At 35.5% G+C, this 23,085-nt stretch overlaps 1 protein-coding gene across 1 annotated transcript in view; it reads right to left on the bottom strand.

The window, feature by feature from the left end:
• Positions 1–23,085, bottom strand: part of LOC106879883 (integrin alpha-8) — a 268,832-nt gene that overhangs the window by 39,183 nt on the left and 206,564 nt on the right. Inside the window, exons 7-10 of the mRNA XM_089358425.1 lie at positions 6,086–6,169; positions 2,958–3,002; positions 2,378–2,421; positions 758–811 (exon numbers count right to left, since the gene is read on the bottom strand). Coding sequence (XP_089214551.1) covers positions 758–811; positions 2,378–2,421; positions 2,958–3,002; positions 6,086–6,169 — 227 coding nt within the window. The remainder of the gene's footprint in view (positions 1–757; positions 812–2,377; positions 2,422–2,957; positions 3,003–6,085; positions 6,170–23,085) is intronic.

Here is a 23,085-nt window from a genome sequence, read left to right on the forward strand (position 1 = left end):
CTTTTTTTCAGACTGAAGAACTTAAGTAGGCAAATAGAAGATAGCTCAAACCAGATGTTCCCTCAAGAAATGTCCTAAAATAGAATCTGCCCTCAATTATATCACCTTCTCTTGATATCTTCTAGTTTATCGGTTTTATGCACAAGATACATACATAAACAGAGAGGAGGAAGATGAAAGAAAGGGGGAGAGAGAAGGAGTGTGTTAATTTCAGTTAGTCATAAATAAATTGAGAAACTTTGAGTAAAAATAAAATGTGTGGGCCTTTGGTCATTTCATACAAGATACAAAACAGAGATGGAAATCGTAAAATGAAAGTCTTTTACTACAATCTATTTTTTCATCAGTTCATGGTTGATGAAATGAGGACCAGCCGAGTTCTGGGACAATGTAATTGACTGGCTTTGTCCCCCAAAATTTCAGACAACTCTAATAAAGTTCCAACTCTAAACACTTTATCAGTATAAATTTTATGAAATATTCTAAAAGATATAAAAAAATAAAATTATTTCTTTATAAAACTGAAGCAGGAGCTGGACTAAACACTACCAAGTGTCCAGTTCAGTCCACAAGCCTATGTCTAGCACACTAAGAATATGGATTTATGACTAACAAGCCAGTAATTCATTAATCCTGTGAATTTAACCATTTCACTTCTATTGTGTCTAAAAGAAGGAAAATGTGAATAGTTCCATCCATCTTTTAATATAGAAATTTTGTGAATTCAAATTTTAAATAATTGAAAAGTTTAACTTACCTGTTGTCCTAGAATACTTTGGATATGTATTAATTCCTGGGTGTAAATCATAACCTGGAACAGAACAAGAATTATGGTAACTTATGAGAACTGTTGATATAGAAGGAAAGAAAGATACTGAAAGAGAGGAGGAAAGACTATTGGGCCAAATGTACTTGAATGATGGAGGTATGAGATCAAGCAGTTCTGAAGAACAGGAGCAATTATGATAGTAATGGAAAAGACATAATGAGGAGACAGCACGCCTATGGGCCAGAGACTAGAGTGTGTCTATTAGTGACAGGATGCAAATCAGCTGAGTAACCATTCTCCAAGATGTGAGTGTGCTTAGCAACCGCAGGACCATCCCAGATGTGGAAGCAGTGTTCCATTATGGGGCCTCACTTGAGCCTTGTAGAAGGTCAGTGACTGTTGGGGTGCTAAAATAACTTCTGGCCCTTAAAAGAAGGGCTAGTCTCTGGCATGCGATCCTTCACATGCTAAGGATATGCTTTTGCCAGAATTCTTCAGTTATAGTGAGGCCCAGTCTTTGGAGCAACTGCCAAGGTTCTAACTCATGATTAGAAGGAATGTGATGCAATGGTGCTTTCTTAATGTTCATAGAGCTTTAGTATTATCTTTTGTTAAAAGAGACAAGGTTGGCATGGCTCCACTGAACAATGCACACAAAGTCTCTATTTATGTGGTGTATAACCTAAAGGAGATTTAGCTGCTATTTCTAGTAAGTTGATTGTCCACATATGAGCTTCCTTGTTGGTTCAAGATACATGATGTCTTTAGAAAGAGTAGTGGTATTGTTATTGATCAAAAGGTATTCCAGTCCTGATCCTCCTGCTTTTTATTCAGGTACAGTATATCAAAGAGTACATCTATCTTTTTATGTTTCCTTCAAGATAATACAGTTTGATTTGAAGGAGATTTAATTGCTATTTTTTGGTGGATCAAGTGACCACAACAAATTTTTATTTGACCTGAGGTATAAATGAATGTAAGTGTGTACGTAGTCATGGTGATGGTGGTGGTGGTGATGGTAATAATAGTAGAAGAACAGGGAACAAAAATAAGGGTACCTTCCACTCCCTGTTTTTTACATATGAGCAGAGAAAGAGAGAGAGAGAGAGTGGAAGAGCCAAAGAGAGAGAGAGAGAGAGAGAGAGAGAGAGAGAGTGGAAGAGCCAAAGAGAGAGAGAGAGAGAGAGAGAGAGAGTGGAAGAGCCAAAGAGAGAGAGAGAGAGAGAGAGAGAGAGTGGAAGAGCCAAAGAGAGAGAGAGAGAGAGAGAGAGAGAGAGAGAGAGAGAATACTAATAGTTTTCTATTAGCTTCCACTCAATACAAGAGTATTGTCTGTGTGTGTGTGTGTGTGTGTGTGTGTGTGTGTGTGTGTGTGTGTGTATGAATATTCTATTTTGTTTTCTGGTTCCATCAATAAGAGGAGAAAACTTTGTAGAGAAATCATGATTATGTGAAGAATTTGAGGACAGGGAGTGGTGGAGGGAATAGTTATTTCACAATAAATAGGCTAGTATATATAATACACATACTTTTATTAAAAGAATGTTGCAGAAAAAATACTGGACAAGCTGAAAAAATATCTCTAAATATTTTCTTAATGTAACTTACCTTGCCATAATGTCTATCTGCCTTGGGAGCACTAACCACATAATCTGTAAAATATTAAATATAAATGCCATATTGTAGTCTTAAGCAGAAGATGAGATATTACACTCCCTTAGGCTATTATTATTATTATTACTATTATTATTATTATTACTATTACTATTATCATTATTAACCCTTTTGTTACAATATTTTTGTTGAGATGATCTGTGTTTCTTTCAATTAATTTTAAATATTACAAAGGATTTAGTAAAATAACTTAGTTATCTTTTAGGAACATAAGTTGTGACTAAGGTTTGGTGGAAGATATTAATTCAGAATTTTTGAAAACAAGACATTTGTTTTCAACTGGTATTTATATTATTGACTCTGAAAAGATGCAAAGCAAAGTTGACAGAATTTGAACTCAGAATGTAAAGACAGACAAAATGCCACTAAGCATTTTGCCTGGCATGCCAATGGTTCTGCCAGCTTGCCTGTCTTACACAAATTTTGTAATATTGCTAACTTTAAAACATTTGATTATCCTTTACTTAACTAAGAAATGAATGTTACTAAAACAGAGAAAATGTGTTTGTCTCACCTTGGATATCATCACCATTAAATTCACCAACAGCAGTAGCATAACCTGGATGAAAATAAAACCATATATAGATAGATAGATAGATACACACAGATACATAGATAGGTAGGTAGGTAGATACATACAAACATACATACACACACACTTGATGTACTGCTAAAAACAATTTGTATATATTTCCAATACTTAAAATACCCAACCCATTCATAACTGTTTGTATGTATTCAAACTATAATTTAAAAAAGATTTTTTCATGTGTATGTACAAACTTCCATTTTATTCATAAATTTATATATTACCCATTTTATTTTCATCTATCTATATATATATATATATATATATATATATATATATATATATATATATATATATGTATGTGTACGTACACACATACGTGTGTGAAGCTTTTTTAGCATACATTTATATACTGTAGTTTCTAATTTCATTGGATAGCTCCACATAGCTGAGATTGAGCCAATCTATAGCCAAAAAGGATGAACAACCTGAAGCATGTTATCAAATTCTGATCTACTCTCTTAGCCATGATCATCTCAGCCTTTCACAATAAACGCAGGCTGTTCTTCAAAGCAAATAATTTAATTAAAAAATGTCATCTCAGTTTGAAAAAGGACAAGCAAATCTTAGGGGTAAGGGAAAGTAGGAAGGGGTAAGGGAAAGAAAGGGTTAACATAAAAGTACCTTTCCTTCCTTTGTTTCTCAATAGTTCAGTTGAGAAGTTGCTTCACTGGTTTGTTATGATCAAATGTTGAAGAGAGGCTCCTGCTGAGTTTTGAATCATCACTCTCAGGTTTTCCCAGCTCAGGACCACAATTTACTGTGTTGCCATAAAAGGCAATAATACCTACACAAATATGGCTTGACCAATCATTACTCATTGACTTGTTATGATTGATGCAACAAATTTCAAAGGAAGTGTGCAAGTTGTTCTGCCAAACTGTCTAATTGAGAGTTCTAGAAATTTTTACCAACAGTTATAAAAGCTGGCAAATTCAACCTCAGACCAGACAGCTACCCAGTGGTCTTCACAGAACTATTATGCTTTGCTCAGTGAGATGGTCTCTTACCCACTTCTCCTTTTCCTTACTTAGTATGCTGGTGTTGTATTCAACAAAAGATACCAGCACTGAGTTATAATGTCAAATCACGTGCATATTACTTACTTGCAACAGTTTAAACTTCTCAAGCTAATTATGCCTACAATAATTATGAACTACTTTCATAATATTATCTAACATATATTACAGAAGATTCTTAAATATTATGTTTGTTATCTCATGAATGTTATTCCCTTAAATCAAATCTATGTACACATGGAAGTATAAATGATGTGGATTAATAAAAATATATGAAAATTTAAATATTAGTGTGGTTATTATCTCACATGGAGCCAGCCTAATATTGTGAATCACCAACAATACATGATTAAAACCTACACTAAAAATACTCTTTTCTACTCTAGGCACAAGACTTGAAATTTTGGTGGAGGGGGCCCAGTCGATTAGATCAACCCCAGTACACAGCTGGTACATAATTTATTGACCCCAAAAGGACGAAAGGCAAAGTCAACCTTGGTGGAATTTGAACTCAGAACGTAAGGACAGACGAAATACCGCTAAGCATTTTGCCTGGCGTTTCTGCCAGCTCACCGCCTTCTCCCCTAGAAATATTAATCTTCCAATCTTTATAAAATGCCCACCACTACCACCAACACCACCACAGTGATAGATGTTATATTAAAATCTCAAGGGTTTATGTAAAAGTACTTTTCTTTCCCTTGTTCTTTGATGGTTTGCTTAAGAATTAGCTTCACATCAGGGAATCCCAATTACTACCACCAACATTACCACCACCATCACACAGCTACCATCACCACCACCACCACCAGGTGACAATCACAGACCAAACAAGGCCCAGGCAGCTGAGACTTTGACTTATCTGTGACACTTAAGCAGTAATGATGTGTCTTATCTATTATACCACACCAGCATCCTTACTGTAACAGGACTGTTTACTTCATGACTCCATAATGATCGGGGTGGAAGGCAGAGGGTAGAGGTGAGGGTAAAGAGTAAAGGTGGATAGTGAGGGTTGAGGGGGAGAGATGATGAGGGGGTGGATAAAAAAAAATATAAACAAGGAACAAAAGCGAGACAAAATAAACCTTTTTTTCCCCCTCAGTTTCTCTCTAACACATGCATGTATATAGACTCACACACAAGGACACGTGTAGATTCATGTGCATGTAAAACCACAAGCATACATATGATCCCAATGAAAAGACATCTGCAAGAACAAACAGAAAATACACATGTACCAGCACAAATATTTGTGCATAATTATATCATCATCATCATCATCATCGTCATCATCCAGTCGTGCTTATTGCACGGATCACAGTGACTTGTCCTCTCCAGTCTGTTTGGTCCACCATTGCACGTGGTAGGTTTTCTCGGGTGCACTTGGAGTTCTTGCACAGTTGCTTTATGTATGTCCGTGCTTTATGCATGTGGTCTATCAATATTTGCACATAATTACACATAACTAGTTACATACACACACACAAATGTAATTACTTGCACAAACTAATGTATACACACACACACACACAAATATATATATATATATATATATATATATATCATCATCATCATCATCATCATCATCGTTTAACGTCCGCTTTTGGCAACACCAGGCTCCAATCTAAATTTGGCAGAGTTTCTACAGCTGGATGCCCTTCCTAACGCCAACCACATGCTAGCATGGAAGGCGGGCGTTAAACGATGATGATGACAATCAAATCGAAGGGAAATGGAAATTAATAGAAATTTTCACTTCCAGTGGCCTAGCGTGTAAAAATTTAGTTCAAAGACTATGTATTACTCATAAAATACAGTGTACATTTAAACACATAAGAGGAATCCACTCATGGGATTCATCACGCTAGAAAGAACAGCCAAGTTCCAAAACCACAATTAGGGATAAAATCCCGGAAGGAACAAAATGAAAAAATAAAAACTTTTACCATCTAGTTGTATTTGCTAAACTAAAGTCAGAAACCAATTGGTCCAGGACACACACATTTATATCTTAAATATTTTAATACATACCCATATACATATCATCATTGTTTAATGGTCCTTCCTTTGTAGACATTGTTTTCTTGGATCGAAGATTGATATCATGGATTTGGCCTACAAAAAGTGAAAATAAAAATCATGAATTTTTTAAAAGTTGAACAAAAAAAAAAAAAAACCAGCAGAAATAAAAATTAAATCTGGAAATTTTTTTAAATAAAACAAAGAAATAAACAATGAAAATGAAATTTAATGACTTCATCAGATAAACAGAGTAGTAGTCAATTAAAATACATTTTATCTTTTACATTTTCCAGTCATTAGACTGTGGCCATGCTGGGGCACCACCTTGAAGAATTTTTAGTTGGATAAATTGACCCCCGGTACTTACTACTACTACTACTACTACTAACTATTAAGGCAGTGAGCCGGCTAAATTTTTAGCATGCCAATTTGTTCATCTTAACATTCTGAGTTCAAATTCTGCTGAGGTCGATTTTGCCTTTCATTCTTAAGTACATTGCCTAAGTATTAGTCGATATCATAGACTCTCTCCCTCCCTCGAAATAGCTGGCCTTGTGCCAAAATTTTGAAACCATTATTATTATTAATTTTTTTTTGTTAGCCTGGTACTTATTCTATCGGTCTCTTTTGCCAAGCTGCTAGGTTACAGGTACTTAATGTACACATATTGTCAATAGGTCAGTTCTTGCAGTATTCATCCTCTCTTATGGAGTTGCTGGGTTAAAAATATCAGAGAAAGGCAAAAATTCATACCAGCAGTAGCCCAGCAGGCACACCAGATGTATTTTGGCCTTTTGGTGCCTTTTCAATGGTCCATATTCATCATAGTAGTATTATAATGAGAGGGACAAAACATTGAGGGAATTGTAGTAAGGATATGTACCTTGCTAGAAATAGCAGTTGAATTCCTTCAAATCATACATTGGGTTTTCTTTTACTAGTTTTGGTCACTGGAGTGAGGACATGCTGTGATGCTGACCTCAAAGGTTGAGTTGTTTATTTCAGATTCGGTATTCTATCTGGTACTTATTTAATCTATGCTGTTAGAGGAATAATGCAAAACAGATGAGATGGAAACTGTACGAAGCTCACTGAACACATATGTATACATATATATATGTATATATTAAAATAATAATAATATATGTATACAATTATATTAAGGGGGCAAGGATGAAAACGGTATGTACAATTATTTGTATCTATATTCCCTGTGTATTGTGTTGGCAAAAGAAAAATGCCTGTTTTATGGTTTTAATCCAGAAATTGGAACCAATTCACATTAACATGAGGTCTTTCACTAGTCTGCTTTCAGCCATTTGTATATTTCATCTGGAGTTTTTGGTAGTTTTTTGAAGGTCTCAGCCCTTCAAGCATGCTGGAGATAGGTCCTTTTCACCATTGCTCCCTTAATATAATTATATACATATGTATATTATTATTTTGATGTATAAATTACCTATAAATTTTTATAGCATGCTGACTAGTTGATAAATTTTTATCCTTATAATCTATATACGTATATATATACACACTTACACACACATGAATGTATGTGTGTGTGTGTGTGTGTGTGTGTGTGTGAGAGAGAGAGAGAGAGAGAGAGAGAGAGAGAGAGAGAGAGAGAGAGAGAGAGAGAGAGAGAGAGAGAGAGAGAGAGAGAGAGGGAGGAGAGAGAGAGAGAGAGAGGAGAGAGAGAGAGAGAGAGAGAGAGAGAGAGAGAGAGAGATGAGAGAGGGAGAGAGAGAGAGAGAGAGAGTTCAGGGGAAAGAAGAGAAAACTGAATTACAATACAAAACACTGGGAAAAAATAAAACAGAAAATAACAAAAATATAAAATAAAAGAAAAAAATTGTGAATTCTGTGACACAAGAAAAGGTGAAACTGGAAGCGCCAGGCAAATCAAAATGACTTCTAAATAAGGTTCTGGTTTCTCGTTCTGTGTTCTTCAGTTTATTTAATTTCTATGGGGTTCTTTGATTGGGATGTGTAGTATGTTTATATAACAATAAAGTTTCTTTGGCATTAATTTTAGTTTTTAACATACAGGAAGCTTTGTGCTATTTGTTCCAATTCTCTGCACCTTGAGATCAAATCTAACCAAGGTCAATTTAACCTTTCAACCTTCTGGGGTCAATTAATAAAGTATGAATTCAAAGTGGTAAACTGGCAGAACTCTGGCATTTATTCCAGTTCTTTACATTCTAGGTTCAAATCCTGCTATGGTCAACTTGGATAGTAGACTTAAACTGTTGTCCAGTTTAACACCTCCAAATTTGACCCCTTGGGTGATATTAGTGAAGTCTACACTGTTGTAAGCTTTGGAACCAGGTTTCTGGTTTAAAGAACCCTTCCACTCTTCCCCCTCTCCCATCAGTCTCGGAAGCATTGTAAAAGATCATGGCCACTGCTCCATTTCCTGACTAAAATATATAAAAAAAAGTTTGACTTTTAGATAGTCTTCTTTTCTAATTTCCTTCTTTCAGTACTAATGCTCTATCTTTTCAGTTTCCTTAACTCCCTCAGTATTTACGTAAGTGGTTCTGTTCCAATTCTCATCTCTGATTAAATGTAACATTCTTTGAGCATATTTGTCCTATCCTCCACTCCTTTTTTGATATCACTGCTGAATTCATGTCCAGTTTTTAATAGGTTCTCCAGCTGGCAATTGTCACTTGTATAGAGTTCTGAATCAACCATACCCCTTTTGTTACCACATTTCATTTGAAATACACCCTCTCTGTTTCAACTAATTTTAAAAATTAACAAAGAATATAGTAAAGTGATGTTGTCATTATTATAAAATGGTGTTCAGAATATTAATTAACATAAAATTCTAAAGGGAAATTTTAATTTAGATTATTTTAACCCCTTTTGTGACCAAATTTCAATTGAAAATACATTGTATTTGTTTTAATTTATTTTGAAAATAATGAATAATGTAACAAAACAACTTTGTCATTAATAATCTGATGTTTGGAATATGAAATCAGTGAGAAACATTGATGAAAGGTTTCTTTAACTTAACCCTTTAAACATTCAGATTATTCTGTTCAAAGTAATGCTTCTTTATTCAAATTGTTTTGAATTAATCATGCATTTTCTCATAGCTTTGAGATTTCAATATGATTGCTAATTTTTAGAATGACAATGTAGGGCAGGAGTGAGAAGCTGGACCTGGTGAATCTGAACAAAAGACAGATAAAATATTTGGGCCAGATATGGCTGGTTTGGGTACTAAAGGATCAAAGTACTTTAAAACAGGAAAGTTTGTTCCACAGAACCAAGAACATATTCAGGTGGGTTGGTAACAAAAGGACAAAGAGGAGATTTTTTCTTTCTGTTTTTTTTTTTTCTTTACACTTTGTCCAAAGCTTTAGCTCAGTAATGATTTGATTCAGCAAATTTGTTTGAATGGAATCAAAGTAAGAGAGGAGGATAAGCAGTGACTCTTTCAGAAATCATCATCTTTTAATGGTAGATCACATGCCCTGAAGATCAAATTATTAGTTTATTTGTAAAAGTTCTTTTGTCATAAATACTGTGACTTCTTTGATGATTTTCTGACCGGTGTGTCTCCTCTTGTCCTGCTTGTCCCGTTTTGGAAAGTCACTGAAGAAATCACAGCATGTGTGGTGAAAGAACTTTGCCAAATAAACTAAAATTAATAATAATAAAGCTAGAGTGAAGATCAAATAAACAGTGTGTGTGTTTAATTGTCAAAAGATGACCATCCCCAAGTATAACAATATCCCTTAACAATATTTTGATACTTTCATCTTGAAATAGTACAGTTTATAAATATAGTGTTTGTATTAACCTTTGCTTATCAACCAGTCATGTTCTATCATTTTGTCAGATAGAGGGGGGAAGCTCCATGACACTCTCAATCCTTTTATTTTTCAGAGTCACCAGAGAAGAGAAGAAATGCAAAGAGACCTTGCATGAACTCTAGCAACAAACCAAATTCCATTTAAAACACTCAAGGATTGGACAGGAGTTAAGCTGACTCATTTGGTACCAATCCAACAGATGCCACTCCTGATAGAAATTTTATTTTAAAGTGATCAAACTAAAACCTTCCATCAAAATTCAATATTAATTTATGTTCCAAACACCAGCGTAATATTGACAAAGTTACTTTACTAAACTCTTCATTTTCAAAATGAATTGAAGCAAAGACCATGGATCTGCCAGATCAGATTGGAGCCTGGTGCAACCATCCGGTTCACCAGTCCTCAGTCAAACCGTCCAACCCATGCTAGCATGGAAAGCGGACGTTAAACAATGATGATGATGATGATGATACATAGCAAGCATGACCGTGTGATAAGAAGCTTGCTTCCCAAACACATGGTTCCAGGTTCAGTCCTACTGCATAGCACCTTGGGCTAGTATTTTTTACTATAGCATTGTAAGTGGATTTGGTAGCTGGAAACTGAAAGAAGACCATCAAGTATATGTGTGTGTGTGTGTATGTGTGTGTGTGTGTGTGTGTGCATGCATGTGTGTTTATGTCTGTGTTTGTCCCCCACTACTGTTTGACAACCAGTATTGATGTGTTTACATCCTTGTAACTTAGCAGTCCAGTAGAAGTCACTGATAGAATAAGTATCAGGTTTAAAAGAAAAGTACTGCAGTCAATTCATTCAACTAAAATTCTTCAAGGCAGTGCCCCAGCATGGCCACAGTCTAATGACAGAAACTGGTAAAAGATAACAACAGCATTACAGCTTCAAACTTGCAAGAATGTGATTTGCTGTCAAAAGTTTTTTCAGTAACCAATCCATGCCAAGCTTATGTTTTTCTGCCTCTTTCCACTGTTTTCAATAACTTATTCTGTTTATTATTAATAGCTCTTCTTCACACATAATAAAACACTTCTTGACACTCTTTCATTTCCTTTCATAAAACTTTATTATTTTCCACGTGAGCAGCTGGTCTGATGATACAGATTCCGCATCTTTGTAAGTTATTATTAGTAAACAGGTTATTGGTCTGCAGTTAAAAACATCCCGATTATGAAAGAAATTTGGCTGCTATTTTTAGCAAATTGAGCAACCATGTAAAGGCTGCCTCTTTCAAGTCGTCATATTTAATTAGTTGTGATAGTTGACAGTTCTTACAAACAAAACAGATGAAAAATAGTAGTAAAAGAATTCTGTTTTTACCCTATCAGCCAGCATCCTGAGGCTATTTTAAGTCAGCAGATGCCCTAAATGTGAAACCCTGTATGGGGTCTCCTCTTGACTCACCATACTGACTTCCTCACTATCATAGATGACCCCACAAAACACTAAATGACTTGGAGACAATTAGGAAACAGAGTCAAAATAGAAACACAACCTGATGGGGGAATTAACAGATGTTATTATTAGGAAATATGAGACTAATGAATCATTGAGAAGCTCAGCACTAATACAGTAAATCATTGTCAGACATTGCTGTGTGGTTAAGGAGCTGACTTCCCAACCACAGGGTTTATGGTACAATCCCACTGTTTGTCAGTTTATGGAGTTTGTATTTTTTTCATGGCTTTGAGTTGACCAATGCCTTCTAAGTGAAATTTGGTAGATAGCGACTGTTTGGAAGTCCATCCTATATATGTGTGTTTGTAAGCATGTGTTTTAAGTGCATGTGTACGTGCACACACACACACACACATATGTATATAAAAATATATATATACAGACACACACACACCCATATATATATATATATATATATATATATATATATATATATATATATATATATATATATAAACAAATAGTAAATGAGTATATGCATATATACGTACAGGTATGTGCATACCGACATCCACCTGTATGTATAGGTGCATATCTGGGTACAGGACATTGCAAACAAACGTAGACGAGAAAACACACAAGCCACATAGAGAACATTCTACTTCATCAGCTACCCACGTTTTAATGAAAGATAAAAAGCACCCATGGCAGTGTCATATTTAGAGCACCTCATGCTGGTGCCACATAAAATTCATTCAGCCACAGAAACCATGACTAAACAGACAATTGGAGTGTGGGCAGTTCTCTGGTTGGTTAGTCCCTGTCAAACCATCCAACTCATGCAAGCATGGAAAACAGACGTTAAATGATGGGGTTGGAAATGAGTACAGCAATGAATTCCGGGTAGAGGTAGGGGTCCACCAAGGTTCCGTCCTCAGCCCCCTCTTATTTATCATAGTCCTCCAGGCAATCACAGAGGAGTTCAAGACAGGTTGCCCCTGGAAGCTCCTCTATGCTGATGACCTTGCCCTAATTGCGGAGTCACTATCAGAACTAGAGGAGAAATTTCAGGTGTGGAAGCAAGGTCTAGAATTGAAGGGCCTTAGAGTCAACCTAGCTAAAACCAAAATCCTAATAAGTAGGAAGGTAGATAAAACACAAACCCCTTCAGGTAGATGGCCCTGCTCAGTATGTAGAAAAGGAGTAGGTAGTAACTCTATAAGATGTACCCGGTGCAAGCTATGGACACATAAGAGGTGCAGCAACATCAAAGGCAGGTTAACTAGCAAGTTAGTTTTTGTTTGTGGCAGATGTTCAGGTGCAATAAAGACTGTAAACAAACAGGAAACAACTTCTATCTCATTCCAGGGTGAAAAACTAGAGGTAGTCGATAGCTTCCGCTATCTGGGCGACCAAGTTAGTAGTGGGGGTGGGTGCGCTGAAAGTGTAGCTGCTAGAATAAGAATAGCCTGGGCAAAGTTTAGAGAGCTCTTACCCCTGCTGGCGACAAAGGGACTCTCACTCAGAGTAAAAGGCAGACTGTATGACGCATGCGTACGAACAGCCATGCTACATGGCAGTGAAACATGGGCTGTAACTGCTGAGGACATACGTAAGCTCGCAAGGAATGAAGCCAGTATGCTCCGTTGGATGTGTAATGTCAATGTGAATACCCGTCAGAGTGTAAGTATCTTGAGAGAAAAGCTGAACATTAGAAACATCAGTTGTGGTGTGCAAGAGAGACGATTGCGCTGGTATGGACATGTGGTGAGAATGGATGAGGATAGCTGCGTGAAAAAGTGCCACACCCTAACAGTTGAGGGAACCCGTGAAAGAGGTAGGCCCAGGAAGACCTGGGCTGAGGTGGTGAGGCAAGACCTTCGTACATTGGGCCTCACCGAGGCGATGACTACTGACCGAGACCTTTGGAAATGTGCTGTGCATGAGAAGACCCGGCAAGCCAAGTAAGATCGTTGCCAGTGCCCCTGGACTGGTTCTTGTGCGGGTGGCACATGAGATGCACCATTTTGAGCGTGGCCGTTACCAGTACCCGCCTGACTGGCTCCCGTAGGATTTTCGAGCGAGATCGTTGCCAGTGCCCCTGGACTGGCTTGTGCGGGTGGCACATAAAAGACACCATTTCGAGCGTGGCCGTTTTCGTGCGGGTGACACGTAAAAGCACCCACTACACTCTCTGAGTGGTTGGCGTTAGGAAGGGCATCCAGCTGTAGAAACTCTGCCAAATTAGACTGGAGCCTGGTGTTGCCATCCGGTTTCACCAGTCCTCAGTCAAATCGTCCAATCCATGCTAGCATGGAAAGCGGACGTTAAACGATGATGATGATGATGATGATGATGATGATGATGATGATGATGATGATGATGATGATTAAAGTTAGATAAGGCCAGTTTATGGGATTACTTTAGGTTTAACATCCATAAAGGGCTTAGCTTTGTGGCGTATCATCAGATCCCAAAATCTGTTGTCTAAAGGACTCTCTAGATGTATCATTGTCATTTGAATGTCCACTTTCCTATGCTTGCATGGGTTGGATGTGTTGAAGCAGATATTGGAATGTGGACATGTAAAAGAATGCTATGGATACCTTGGACAAAACATACAACTAAGTGCTATAACTACCAAACTACAAAAAGATCATTACACTGAATTACCAGAGAAAAGGTCAAATTTTTGGTCACTTAGTAAGAGTGCAAGATAAGAAAAGACTTTTTCTAGAATCAGGGCCAGCTCAAGGTACCGGCAACTTGGGCGGTCGCCTGGGGCGCAATTTGCTTTTTAGTCTACATTTTCAGATTTTCTCCTTGTGAAAGTTTTAAAAAACTATACTTGTAAGGACGCTGAAGCTCAGCTTGCATGGGGCGCCAGCAATCTTAGGGCCAGCCCTGTCTAGAATGAAAGATAAATGGTAAATGCTTGAGAGGAAGATCTAGGCCAGTGGCTCTCAACCATTTTTTCATCTTTGGACCCTTTTGATTCCAATATTATTCCTTTTGAGGTCGATAAATTAAGTACCAGTTGCATACTGGAGTCGATCTAATTGACTAGCCCCCTCCCCCAAAATTCGAGCCTTGTGCCTAGAGCAGAAAAGAATATTATTCTGGTGGACTTCTATGGCTATTCGATGTTTAAAAGACTAGTTTTATAGAGACTTCTTTCAAAATTCCAATTTTGTTTTTCAAACATTCACTTATATAAGTTTGAACTATGTAAAATGTTAGAGAAAGAAACTGAGCTGTTTTTTTGCAATATATATATATATATATATATATATATATATATATATATGAAGCAAAACTTTTCATGGACCCTTAAAATACTTTTATATTTACCCCAGTTTACTATTTTACTTGCATGAATACCCAAAAATCTTATATGGACCACCAGGGACCATATGGACTTCAGTTGAGAACCACTGATCTAGACCAAACTGGTTTGATAACATCAAGGACTGGATTAAACTAACATGTGGTGAATTGATAAGAATGGCAGAGAGAAGACTTGAATGATGATCTCTGATATTTAACCTGCTGAGAGCAGATGACATCCACTGAAAATACACAAATAACGATGCTTCAGCAAATGGTCATAGCTTTAGAGGTACAACATTCTGTATATATATATATATATATATATATATATATATATATATATATATATATAGATATATGTATATATATATATATATATATATATATATATATATATATATATATATATATATATATATATATATATATATATATAATATATAGATATATGTATATATATATATATATATATATATATATATATATATATATATATATAAAGGTCTAACTGTTAGAAATAAGGTAAAAGTTTTTATTTTCTCTCCCCTTTGAAATGTTTTACTTTGTGGTTTTCGGTCATTTTTGACTGCCTTCTAGCATGTAGAAGTTACCTGTTATGGGTAATTTCTCTTATACTTTATATGGAATATATATATATATATATATATATATATATATATATGTATATATATATATATATATTCTCTTGTACTTTTATTCTTTTATTTGTTTCAGTCATATGACTGTGGTCATGCTGGAGTAGCGCCTTTAGTCGAAGAAATCAACTCCAGGACATATTCTTTGTAAGCTTAGTACTTATTCTATCAGTCTCTTTTGCCAAACCACTAAGTTATGGGAATGTAAACACATCAACATCAGTTGTCAGGCGATGGTAGAGGGACAAACAGACATATAAACATATACACACACACACACACACACACACACACACACACACACACACACACACACACACACACATATATATATATATATATATATATACATGTGCAGAACCTCCATTGGTCAATCTTGGCTATCCATCTGCACATGCTTGTTTACATTTAGTGAGGAAGGGGGCTACAAAAGTGGTGTTGTTGGCATTTCTCCTGTCAACAGATCCCTTACTCCCTTTGCATCTTCAGAGACAAATGTGAAGAAGGGATCCGTTACTTGAAAAATAGATAAGGGTTAGTGACAGCTAGGGCATCTGGCTGTAAAATAATGCCTCAATAATACATTTGTCTAACCTATTCTGAGCACGGAAAAAGTGGTCATCAAAATGAACAAAAAGTACAGATATATAAATATATCCACTATGAACGTGTATGTTCATGCATAAACACACACACACACACACATGTATGGTCAAGCATTGCATATGTCCATATCTTTTGTCTTTTGCTTGTTCCAGTCACTGGACTGTGGCCATGCTGGAGCACTGCCTCAAAGGGTTTTAATCAGACAGATTGACCCCCCACCCAGTAGTTATTTTAAGTCTGGTACTTGTTCTATAAGATTCTCTTGCCAAACAGGCTTCCTCACAGTTTCCACCTACCAAATCCACTCACAAGGCAGTGGCCAGCCCAGAGCTGTAATAGAAGATATTTGCCCAAGGTGCCACGCAGTTGGAATGAACCTGAAGCCACATGGTTGAAAAGCGACGTTCTTAACAACGACGTTCTTATAAATGCACACACACACACACACACACACACACGTATACACCTACAAAACAGATTTAGTTTCCATCTGGTTTGATTTTGTAATTGTTTATACAAATATAAACAAAATAAATACACCATATGTACACACACATTATATATACACACACATTCTGTTTGGGACCTCATCTTATGTATGTATGGTGTGTGTGTGTGTTCAAATTTAAGTCCAAAAATAATAAAACAAACAACAGTACGTAATCAGTGTTGTCCCACTGTCAGAGCCTCCTAAGTAAATGCCAACATTTGGAAATAATTCACTTTTTAAGACTAGAAATAAATAAGCTATTAACAGAGATAGCATCAGCTATTGACTAGTTGAAAAACCTATTTTAAACTGACAAATAAAGGAACAACAGCCCCATTTTGGGGGACTTAAGCTCTATTTTGAGGGTGTATACTCTTAACCCTTTCATTACCATATTTGGTAAACATATCTGTTGCAAAACATTGCTTTTGTTTCAATTAATTTTGAAAATAATGAAGAATTTATTAAAATAACTTTGTCATTATTCAGCTTGTGTTTGGAATATTAACATAAAATTTTAATAGTTTTAATTTAGTTCACTTTAACCCTTTTCTTACAACATTTCAAGAGAAACTTTGAAAATAATGACTACTTTGGTAAAAATAATTTTGCCTTTAGTTAGCTGGTGTTTTTGGAACTTAAATTGACATGATGGAAGGTTTTAATTTAGATCTCTCAGTAAACTCTATAAACTGCTATGCTGTGAGAACTCATTAGATTCGTTGAGAAGAGGACACCTCTTTAGTGCTGGTGCCACAAAAAAAAGCACTCGGTAAGTTCAAGAAAATGGCTGGTGTTAGGAAGGGCATCAGGCTGTAGAAACCAAAGCCAAACATTAAATGCAAGCAAGATGCAGTCCTCCAACCTATCTAGGTCGACACAGTACCCTTGATTATATACTGACTCTGACTGTGACAACCTATCTGACCCATACCAGCATGGAAAGCAGTTGTAAAACAATGATGATGATGATGATGATGATGACATAAACATTACCCTTGCAAAGCTCTATAAATCTAATCCTTGACATGATGAGTTGTTTGAGGACAGAAGTATAAGCTTAAATGTGACTCTAATTATAGTTACAGTTTCTTTATCTTTGTCACGGTGGTGGTGCTGGTGGTGTCAATGATATTTCAAGAGTTTAATGAAGTCTCCAGACGTGAAACAGTCTAAGAATTGGATAATAAACCACTTCACAGCAAATATGATCGCAGATGTGAGTTTGAGAGAGAGAGAGAGAGAGAGAGAGAGAGAGAGAGAGAAAGAGAGTGAGAATCTTTATATCTAAGTGTGTGTGTATGTGTGTGCATATATATATATATATATATATATATATATATATATATATATATACACACACACACACACACACACACACACACACATGTACATACATGTATACACACACGCACATCATTATCATCATCATTTAATGTCCATGTTACATGCTGGTGTGGGTTAGATTATAATCCCCCCCTCTCTCTCTCTCTTGCACATATATATATATATATATATATATATATATATATATATATATATATATATATATAATGTATGTGTATATGTGTGTGTGCATATAAGTATATGGATAGATAGTGGTATAGAGGAAGCCAGATTTTATAATGCCTGTGTGCGAACATCTATGCTATATGGCAGTGAAGCATCAGCTGTGACAGCTGAGGTATGTATGTATGTATGTATGTATGTATGTATGTATGTATGTATGCGTGCATGTATGTATGTGTGCATGTGTGTGTGTTCATCTATTCATTTGAATCATTTTATGTCCATTTTTTTTTCCATACTTGTTTGTATGAACTCAGCGAATATATTATTTGAATCTTTGTTTTACAGCCAGATGCCCTTCCCATCACAAACCCTTATCTTAACTATTTTTCAAGTAAAGGATCACTTATTCCATACAGCTTCAAAGGCATGAAAGGACCAAAGGATTTGGTGATTGGAAAAGTGGCAACTTTCTTACAGTCACAGATGTAAACACACACACACACACACACACACACATGCATGATGATCTGCTTTCAGTTTACAACTACCAAATGTGTGTGTATGTGTGTGTCTGGTTGCAGGTATGGTTGAGTCATTAAGGAATTCACATCACAATTATGAGATTATTGGTTCAATCCCCTTCCACAGTAGATCAGGAGAGTGTCTTCCAGTAAGGGTCATCCCAAGCCATTTGGGTGAAAATAAGGGACATTGTCCAAAATGGGAGTCCATCAGTTGCACAATATCTGTAACTTATTACATGTGATGTCACACTGAAACTACCTGAGGATTATATGAGATTACATTTCTTTGCGGAATAATTAGCCACCTTCATCATCATCAACCACTGGACATTACTGTCTTCACTCTTAAGACTCATAGGCTTCCATGGTTTATTAGTGACCAATACCACAATATTCTCCACTTAACAGGAGGTCAGTTCATTGCAAGGCTAATCGTTTTACAGCTAAGTAGACTGGGGCAACATAAAATGAAGTGTTTTGCTCAGGAACACAACACATCAACTAGTCTGGGAAATGAATATATATATGTGTATGTTTGTGTGTGTGTGTGTGTGCATATATATATATATATATATATATATATATACACACACTAACCACTATATATATTCACATACACACACACTAACCGCCTTTGCTTCAGCCATTTTTGCCATTATTCAATGAGCTGCTAATTCTCTCTTTTTTTTTTTTTTTTGCTTAGGGTTTGGTGCTATTGCATGGCACCTTGGGCAAGTGTGTGTGTGTGTGTGTGTGTGTGTGTGTGTGCATTTGTGTCCTAATGACTCTGCATAGTGTGACAGCAGTAAAATATCACCATCATACAACAAGTGTTGTTTGCTTCCAGTCTTCCATGAAAACATATCTGGCCATGGGGAAATATTACTTTGCTTGGAAACAGGTGAAGGTTGGTGACAGGAAGAGCATCCAGACAGAAAATCTGCCTCATTTTTATCTGACCAAGCAAGGAAAAATAGATTCTGCTGACGATATATATATGCTCACGCTCAATGCATATATACACTGATGATATAAACACATATACACATACATACATCAACAAATATCATCACACACACACACTCACACATGCAAACACAGAGTTATGTATGGGTTAACATATTTAATCTAGGGAGCCAAAAGGAATTTTTAAATAACTGAAATTAAACATGTAATAAGGAGAAAAATCATTAACTTTACTGACAATTTTTGTAAGGGAGAGAACTTTAAAATTTAAACTGATTAAAAATGAAAATGTTTGTAATGAATGGCCAAAAGATCAGATGAGCACTTTTGGCTGTTTGGCATTTTAAAAACTTTTGGAGAATATTAGAAAATCATTATCAAGCGTGTATACAGACTCCTTCAAAATAAACACCAGGAAATATTTTCTTAGCAACTGATGCTTAGTTAAGATAACTATTTCTGTCTGAAAATGTTGATGGGCTTCACATAAGAACATTGCCATAAATGCACACACATATTTGGAAATATATTACTATACATACAAACATACACATACATACATTGAAACATGAACTTATACAAAACTATATTCATACATATAAATGTGAATACATTATATACATACATATAATTATATACATACATATAATTATAAACATAGATATTCTATATACATACACACTTTCTATAAATAAATATTCTATGTTTATAATTTCACATATGGAAACATTGAAAATTCTCAATGTTGAGTTTGATATTGAGATAAACCCTGTCAAATAGAGTTATTATTTATTATCAATGGGTGAATATATCCACATTTAAGACTGAAAATCAATTTAGCTTTCAACAGCTAGGTGGACTGAGACCATGTTGAATAATGTAGAACAAGAAATGGCCAACTGGAGCAGATATGATACCATGGTCTATGAACTGATATTCCAAAACCTTCAACCCGTTCAGCTATTCTTTTCTATAGAGATCTATATAAAAGTGTGTGTTTGAGTACACACACACACATGCATGCACACATCTTCATTGTTTATATCATTATTTCAATGTCCATATTTCCATGCTTGCACAGGTCAGAGGAACATGCAGAGGCAGACAGTCTTTGGCTCTTCCTGTCACCAATCTTTGTTTGTTTCAAGCACAAACAATACAATGATCAGATGTCTTTTCACAGAAGATTGACAAACAAATGACACTGCTTATTCTGTTTAGAATTGGTATACACTGTCAAAAAAAAAACAATGACATATACACATTTAATGTACTTCATTCCATTTCTCTCCACCAGATTTACTCACAAGGCTTTGGTTGGGCTAGTGCTGTAGTAGAAGACACTTGCTGAAGATGAGACAATTTCTCTGGCACCAGTGAATGAATGAAGACAGAATAGGGTAGAGAGAAATCACTCATCTTTCTGAGCATGACTGACATAAATGCTTTCCTGTCTTCAAACACATGAAGAGAAATATACTGAGAGAGAGAGAGAGAGAGAGAGAGAGAGAGAGAGAGAGAGAGAGAGAGAGAGAGAGGAGAGAAAAAGGGGCATTAAAATGAGAGAAACACTAAAAATATCTGATGTCATGTAAATTGCATCAGATAGCAACATCAAATACGTGATACCAAAATGGTTGTACCAAAATGTATGAAAATACCCCTGTAAGTAATCACTCAAGTCAAACTAGTATCTGGGACAAAATGATTCTGGCCTGATATCATGTATATTATGGTGCTGAACTGACACCATCGTTAGCATGCTGGGCAAAATGCTTAGTGGCATTTCATTTGTCTTCACATTTTGAGTTCAAATTCTGCTGAGGTTGACTTTGCCTCTCATCACTTCAAGGTCAATAAAATAAATACCAGTTGAGTACTAAGGTTAATGTAATCAACTTAACTACTCCTCCATATAGCTATGTCTGCACCTCAATTAGCTTACAGAATAGCTTGGGAGAAGTAGTTAAAAAGTTTAAGAAGCACTAAACTGGAGAATGGATTTGAAGAACTTGATGCGGATGTGTTGTGTGAATAGATTTGGTTGTGGGTGATTGTAGGAACCACAAGATAGAAGAAGTAATAGATAGCACTGTTGCCACCATCAATGAACATCCATCCACCTATCTATTGATCTATCTGACAAATAACATAGGAGCATAGCTATAGCATACTTTTAAAGAAAAACACAACAGCAACATCATCATCAACAACTTACAAAACAAGCATATGGACCCATGAAATGCAGTTTATTCTTTTTTTTTTTTATTAATTCTTTTTACTTGCTTCAGTTTCAAGACAGCCGCCATTATTATTTTTTGTTCCATAATGATGATGTATTTCACAAAGAACAGATTAACCGTGAGTTTTAGGTTAAACCAACAGAAGAAAATCTACAACAAAAACATTAGCACTCAATTGATTTGTCTTTTGTTTCATTTATTTATTTTTCAATCACAACTTTTAAAGGAATTAAGGTTATAAATCGTTTCTAAAGTTTGAAAATAGTTGAAGGATTATTTATCTTGACATTTAAATGCACAACTGTCTTGTAGTTCCTCCAATGTCTTTTTTAGCACTACCCCCAATATTTTGTATATAAACAAAGTCTATGTTGATAACACTTTCAAGTAAACAGTGAATGTGAAAGACCCTTGAAACAAGAATTTTTAGTTCAGTATTTTTCTTAGAAGAAGAGGAAAACAAAATGAAGGAACTCTGTCAAAAAATCAGAATCAACAAGTAATCCTTTCTACTATAGGCACAAGGCCTGAAACTTTGGGGGAAGGGGCTAGTCAATTACAAGAACCCCAATGCTCAACTGGTACTCATTTTATTGACCTTCACAACATTTGAACTCAGAATGTAAAAACGCTTCTGCCAGCTCACTGCCTTAGAATTAACAAATAATAATAATAATAATAATAATAATAATAATAATAAAAATTATAATAATCCTTTCTGCTATAGGCACAAGGTCTGAAATATTGGAGGAGGGGGCTAATCAATTACATCGACCCCAGTTCTTATTTCATCGACCCTGAAAGGATGAAAGGCAAAGTTGATATTGACAGCATTTGAACTCAGAACGTAGACGGACAAAATACTGCTAACATTTTGCCTGGTGTGCTAACAATTCTGCCAGCTCACCAGTAATAATAATAATAATAATAATAATAATAATAATAATAATAATAATAATAATAATAATAATAATAATAATAATAATAATAATAATAATAATAATAATAATAATAATAATAATAATAACAATAATAACAATAATAATAATAATAATAATAATAATAATAATAATAATAATAATAATAATGGTTTCAAATTTTGGTACAAGGCCAGCAATTTTGGGGAGGATGTTAAGTCGATTACATCGACCCCAGTGTTCAACTGGTACTTATTTTATTGACCCCCAAAGGATGAAAGGCAAAGTCAACCTCAGCAGAATTTGAATTCAGAATGTAAAGACAGAGATGAAATAGCACTAAACATTTTGCCCCATGTGCTAACAATTCGGCTAGCTCATCACAGTAATAATAATAATAATAATAATAATGATGATGATAATAATAATAAGGCACAAGGCCTGGAATTTGGGGGAGGAGAGTAGTTGATAACATCAACCCCTGTACGCAACTGGTACTTAATTTATCGACCCCAA

The sequence above is a fragment of the Octopus bimaculoides genome, chromosome 10, assembly GCF_046866305.1.
Source record: "Octopus bimaculoides isolate indiv1 chromosome 10, ASM4686630v1, whole genome shotgun sequence".
Lineage (NCBI taxonomy): Eukaryota > Metazoa > Mollusca > Cephalopoda > Octopoda > Octopodidae > Octopus > Octopus bimaculoides.